This window comes from Capra hircus, chromosome 17, assembly GCF_001704415.2.
Source record: "Capra hircus breed San Clemente chromosome 17, ASM170441v1, whole genome shotgun sequence".
In the NCBI taxonomy this organism is placed as follows: domain Eukaryota; kingdom Metazoa; phylum Chordata; class Mammalia; order Artiodactyla; family Bovidae; genus Capra; species Capra hircus.
Genome location: NC_030824.1, coordinates 46,737,076 through 46,743,177, shown reverse-complemented (window position 1 = coordinate 46,743,177; position 6,102 = coordinate 46,737,076). Strand labels below are relative to the sequence as shown.

The 6,102-nt window shown below is 38.9% G+C and overlaps 1 protein-coding gene across 1 annotated transcript; it reads left to right on the top strand.

The window, feature by feature from the left end:
- Window positions 290–5,462, top strand: PABPC4L (poly(A) binding protein cytoplasmic 4 like). The gene has a single exon (XM_018061534.1). The coding sequence runs from the start codon at window positions 1,133–1,135 to the stop codon at window positions 2,243–2,245; it is 1,113 nt and encodes a 370-aa protein (XP_017917023.1). The 5' UTR covers window positions 290–1,132; the 3' UTR covers window positions 2,246–5,462.

Here is a 6,102-nt window from a genome sequence, read left to right as displayed (position 1 = left end):
TAGTAAGGGGCAGTTGAGGTTGAACATGGAAAGAATCCCGCAGAACTTTGTAGAACAAGGTACGGATGTTGGATCTTATCCAAGAGTCAAAGGAAGCCACTGGACGGTTTGAAGTTAGGAAGTGACAAGCCCAGATCCACACTTGGCAAAGCTCCCGCAGTAAGACTTCACGCCAGGGCCAGCGGGCGGGTGGGTTTATTAGGGCCACTCCCCTAGGCTGTCTTTCTCCACCCTGGTCACCGCCTCCTGCTCCTCAGCCAAGCCTTCGGAGGGGGTTGGGAAGTGAGCTAGAGGGGCGGGTGGGAAGAAAAACATTCTCCAAAAATATTAAAAAAGAAAACATCCCCCTTGGCAGCGAGCGCGCGGGAAGTTGAGCGCGCGAGTTCCGGGCTTCCCGTCCGCCCCCCGCAGGCCGCAGCCCGGGTGAGCCCCCAGCCCCTGCTTGGCCGCCGCCGCCCACCGGGCCGCGGCCGTCAGTCCGTCCGTCCATCCACCCCGTCGATCTGTCCGCCTCCCCATCCCCCACCCGTCCTTCCCAGGGCTCCCCGCGGGGTCTGCAGGGAGGAAAACGGCCGGGGTCGATCAGGGCGCGCGGAGCCCGCGGAGCCCCCGGCCGCGCCCGGGCGGCGGCGCCAGCACGACCCGGTCCCGGGCGGTTCGGGGCTCCGAGGCCCCGCTTTCGCCGCCGCGCGCCGAGTCCCGGGTCGTCGCCTCAGCGGCCACTTGTGGAATTCTTCCCCGGAGGCTGTAACTTTAAACCGGCCTGAACAAGGCCTGTTTTTATTTGGAAACCAGCGATCAGAGGGCTGAACCAGAATGGAGAACACTCAGATGGAGGGCCACCCCGCCACCTGAAGATTGCTCACAAACTGGCCGGGAAGGACAGGCTTGGCCTGGGAGCCTTTCTTTGAGATTTCAAAGTTCTCTCACCCCTGTTCCAGGATGGGCCGGACTGGTTTGTGGGGAGTTTTGGAATGAGGATGATGCCTGAGCCTGGGGAGCCGTACATGCACCCCGACACTGAGCCTCAAAGCCGTGACCCAGAGGCCACCACGCATGAGCCCGGGCCACACTCCCGGAGAAATCACCCCAGGAGCTCTTTAGGGACCGGCTTCTGGTGGTGAGGCGCAAGATGAATATAGCAGCCAAGTACCGCCAGGCCTCCCTGTACGTGGGTGACCTCCATGCTGACGTCACCGAGGACCTGCTGTTCAAGAAGTTCAGCGCCGTGGGGCCCGTGTTGTCCATCCGCATCTGCAGGGACCTGGTCACCCGCCGCTCCCTGGGCTACGCCTATGTGAACTTTCTGCAGCTGGCGGATGCCCAGAAGGCACTGGACACCATGAACTTTGACTTGATAAAGGGCAAATCCATCCGTCTCATGTGGTCTCAACGTGACGCCTACTTAAGGAAATCTGGAATTGGGAACGTGTTCATCAAGAATCTGGACAGATCCATTGATAACAAAACCCTTTATGAACACTTTTCAGCGTTTGGGAAGATCCTGTCCTCCAAGGTGATGAGTGATGATCACGGCTCCAGGGGCTATGCATTCGTGCACTTTCAAAACCAGATTGCTGCCGACAGGGCCATCGAGGAGATGAATGGGACACTGCTTAAGGACTGCAGGCTGTTTGTTGGCAGATTCAAAAGCCGCAAAGATCGAGAAGCCGAGTTTCAGAACAAAGCCCATGAATTCACCAATGTTTACATCAAAAATTTTGGAGATGAGATGGATGATGAGAGGCTGAAGGAAGTTTTCAGCAAATACGGCAAAACCCTGAGTGTTAAGGTTATGACAGATTCCAGTGGAAAATCCAAAGGCTTTGGCTTTGTGAGTTTTGATAGCCATGAGGCTGCCAAAAGGGCTGTTGAAGAAATGAATGGAAAGGACATAAACGGACAGCTGCTTTTTGTAGGCCGGGCACAGAAGAAAGCAGAGCGACAGGCTGAGTTAAAGCAAATGTTTGAGCAGCTGAAACATGAAAGATTTCGGCGGTGCCAGGGTGCGAAGCTCTATATTAAGAACCTGGATGAGACCATTGATGATGAAAAACTGCGGAGGGAATTTTCTTCATTTGGATCAATTAGCAGGGTTAAGGTAATGCAGGAAGAAGGGCGAAGCAAAGGGTTTGGCTTGATCTGCTTCTCCTCTGCGGAGGAGGCCACTAAAGCAATGACGGAGATGAATGGCCGCATCTTAGGCTCCAAGCCACTCAACATCGCCCTGGCCCAGAAACCCTAGGAGAGGAAAACTTTCTGCATCAGCCAGTGTGTGCTGCAGACTGAGGAATGTTAGTGATTTCTGCCTGAATTCTCCTCAGTAAAATTTAAATTCCAGCTGATGGCTGGTTACTTTGGTAAACGTTGTGATGGAAAGTTTTGTATACAAAGCTATTTATTTTCCTTTGGAGAAAAAAATAAGTGAATCTTAGAACCTTGGTTCTTTTTACAGAGGCACACCATGTAATTATAATATGGTATATTTTTCCGATTTTGATAGTGTTCATAGTAATAAGTATAATTAGATATATTTTTACTACATTTTGAACCAACTGAAGTGTGGTAATTATTTGTGTTTTTTGCATAATTTTTCTTATTTTAATAGTATTGCTAGCTTTAATTTCTTCCATGAAAATATGCCCAAAGTAGTTCTTATACCTAAGCATTGGAAAGTAATTTATTTTTATAGAAAGAAACTTTCTAATTTCTCATCTAATGTTTTTAAAAGAAACCAAAGTTTAAAAATTCCTACTACAAACTCACTATCTAATTTCATTTTGAATTAATGTTTAAAATAGTAGAAAATCATTGAATTTTCTTTCGGTTTTTATCCTGAAATGATTGTTTTTCTGATGGCTAAAATTAATGATGGAATTACTTTAATGTTGCCTATAAATCTGCTTTCTAGGATATTTTACTGTTCTTTCCATTGATTGACATAATTCAGGTGCTTGCTGGTTATCAGATTTGTGAGTTGAGTAGTAAAACCTTAACTTCTACATTCCTTAAGTTATAACCCTGTATCAATTCAGGTCAAAAATTGGCCTTTGTATGCAGCATAAAATTATGCCTTAAGTTTTGAATCAGGAACCAATATTATGTAAGTCATATATAGGGAACATAGAAATTTTGTTTAACAACTGTCTTTTCTAATCTCTGTTATATGTTGTTCCATGTAGTGATACTATCTCAGGGTTCCAGAAAAGTAAAACTTCCCTGTTTTTATGACCTCCATGTCCCTTTTATTCGACTTTAAGAGCTTTGTAACCCTTTAAAGCTGACTTTTAGCTTTGATTAATCAGAAGCCACTAATTAATTTTCTGATAAACTGAAGTTACATCAGTTAGCCTGTTGTCCAGAATAATTTTTATTTCAGTCCCATTTCCAGACTTTTCTTCTCTCCTGCCTTTCCTTTATATGATGTGGTTCCTCTATACTTTTTAAAAAGGGTTTTATTATACTGACTTTTACTGTGTGCTATTTGAAATCCAGTTTGGAAATAGATGCAAGAGTTATTTACATTTAACTAATTACTTTTAAAATTCTGATTTTCTCATACCAAAAAGGTGTCTAGAAAATAGTTTTGTTTTTGTTGTTTTATTTTTTTTCTCTGCTTAGTTGCTCCCTGTAACCATATATCCAAGTCTTCTGTTTCATATATTACCAGCACAGTATTATAGAAATATTAAAATATTTTACTTCAGCAATACTTTAGCTGTGAAAGAATGAGAAAATCTGTTTCTGTTTATTTTTCTATCAAATACATGAACATTCATTGCACATTTTTCTAAATTAAAAGTATTTTTTAGACAAGGAAAAAATTATAGCAACATATAATCCTACTGTGGAGACAGAGCTTCTGTTACAATATGTTGCATCTCCTCCCCAATTTTTTCTATACTTATACACATAATTTAACAAAAATAGAATCATACTTGTAAACCTTCTTAAAACTGCTTACTTAATTTGACAGTATGACACAGTCAGCTTCCATGGGTAGTTGGAAGTAAGTATTTGCACTATAATTTTAATGATTTTTATCTTCCTTTTAATGTTTGTACCATAATGTAACAATTTTCTCTTGATAAACATATAGGTTACTAGATTATTTTTTCCATTTTCCTTTTTTGTTCTATCATAAACAACTTGGAGATAAACACCCTTGCAAACTCATATATGCTGATATATATAATTAATTTATTAAGAAAATGTGTGATTCATTGGAATTAATGTTTAAAAGGACAACAATTTAAAAACTAATTTTGATAAATGTTACCCAAATGCTGTTGAGAAACTTGTGCCACTTAACATTTCCACTGTGAAAAAAGAAATTTCCATTGTGAGTAGCACTGCTCATTTCCATATAATAAGAGGGATTTTGCTTACGCTGTTGTCTGATTCAACATGATATGTAAAAACAAAATATTTCATGATTATTTATTTTACTACTTTATTACCTCAAAATTTAAACAGCATTTCTTGTAATTATTGAACATTTATATTTTCATATTTTTGTAAGTGATGTTAGTTTATTTTCATGATCTTAATGTGTTTTCCTGAGGGGGGTGTTTTTTATTTATATGGAGTTGTTAGACTTCTTTTCCCTGATACTTTCATCTTGTTTATAGTTTTGAGGGTCATTTCAAAATTAAATTTTTAACCTCAAATTTTTCAAACTCTTAGTTTTGTGGCTTTAATGTTATATTTTAAAACACTTTAAACACCTCAAATATACAAACCCCCCATACACACATACATATGTATTGTCAATTTATATGTATTGTCTTCTATGACTTTCAGAGTTTCATATTCTCAGTACTTTCTAAGCAAAGCTTTTGTGTATACAGTATCTTATTCACAGCTTATACTAAATATTTTTTAAAGTATGTTGCTTTTCACTTCTATTAACATATTTTGGTAAATACTGATTTACTGTAAAAGTGTATGTGAAATCCATATGCCAATTATAATTCTTTAGCTCTTTGGATTACTGTATTGAGAAGTATTTACCTGCAAAGCAGAGAGCTTTTAAGAAAGGGTGCCAGGCAACAGGGCTGGAAACTGTAGTACACATATCAAGCCTTGACATCTTTTACTGGAAAATCCATTTTATAAAAATGTTCATGTATTTGAACAAAAGTTCACAGTACCTGTAAATGGATTATTAAGATAATATCAGGGAACTGAATTGTCTTCTCACATGTGTGAGGATTTAATAGGGCATAATGTCAATTGTTTAGGTGAATTGTGGCTATAGTTTCATGACACACGAATATGCCATTTTAGTAAAAATTTCTTATTTTTAATATTTACCTTAAGAAATGACTGTCAGTTTACAAAAAATCCTGTAGGTTTTGATTATTTAAACTTTACTTTTTCTAAATTTTGTGTATGTATGATCCTGTCAAGTTCTTGTGGCGTCAGAGATTCAGGCATTAAAGAAACTTTACTCTTTTTAAGTCCAAGTGCCTTGATAAAGGAAAAGAATCATCACTTTCTAATAAGTAGTCCTGTAAAAGCTAATTTCCATAGAGATGCCTTAAGCCACTGCTTCTGCTCTCCCTTCTCTGTCCTCACACACGTTGCCAAGTTTGTTATACAGATGTCTGCTAGTACAGCCAATTGAATAAATATGTGCCTTTTGAAATTTTATTTTTTAAAATTTTAAGTTGATTTATTGTTGGTAAAAATAAGTTTTTAAAGTAGTTTAGAATTGATACTTTCATGTTCTTAACATTTGTATAAATCCATTGAAAAGAGATCAAATAAAGTCTGACTCTTTCAATGGTGTCCAAAATCCTCATGTCCAAAAATTATTTTTACTTACTTATTTTTAAGCATTTATGATTTTCTAGCAATCAGTTTCTCATAAGAGTAAATTGAAAACAGCTTTCATTTTTAAATGAAGATACTCATTCATATTTAATGTTTTAAAAGACCAATTCTCATATGAACTAGTATTTGTTTTTAAGTTATTCGTAATTGTGGGACCATGGTTGAAAAGAACCTCTAAGTTTTTATGAGGGACTATTTTAAAGACACTTTTGAATTTTATTGTTAAAGCAAAATTTAACTAATATTTTGAGGATTTCAAATTAG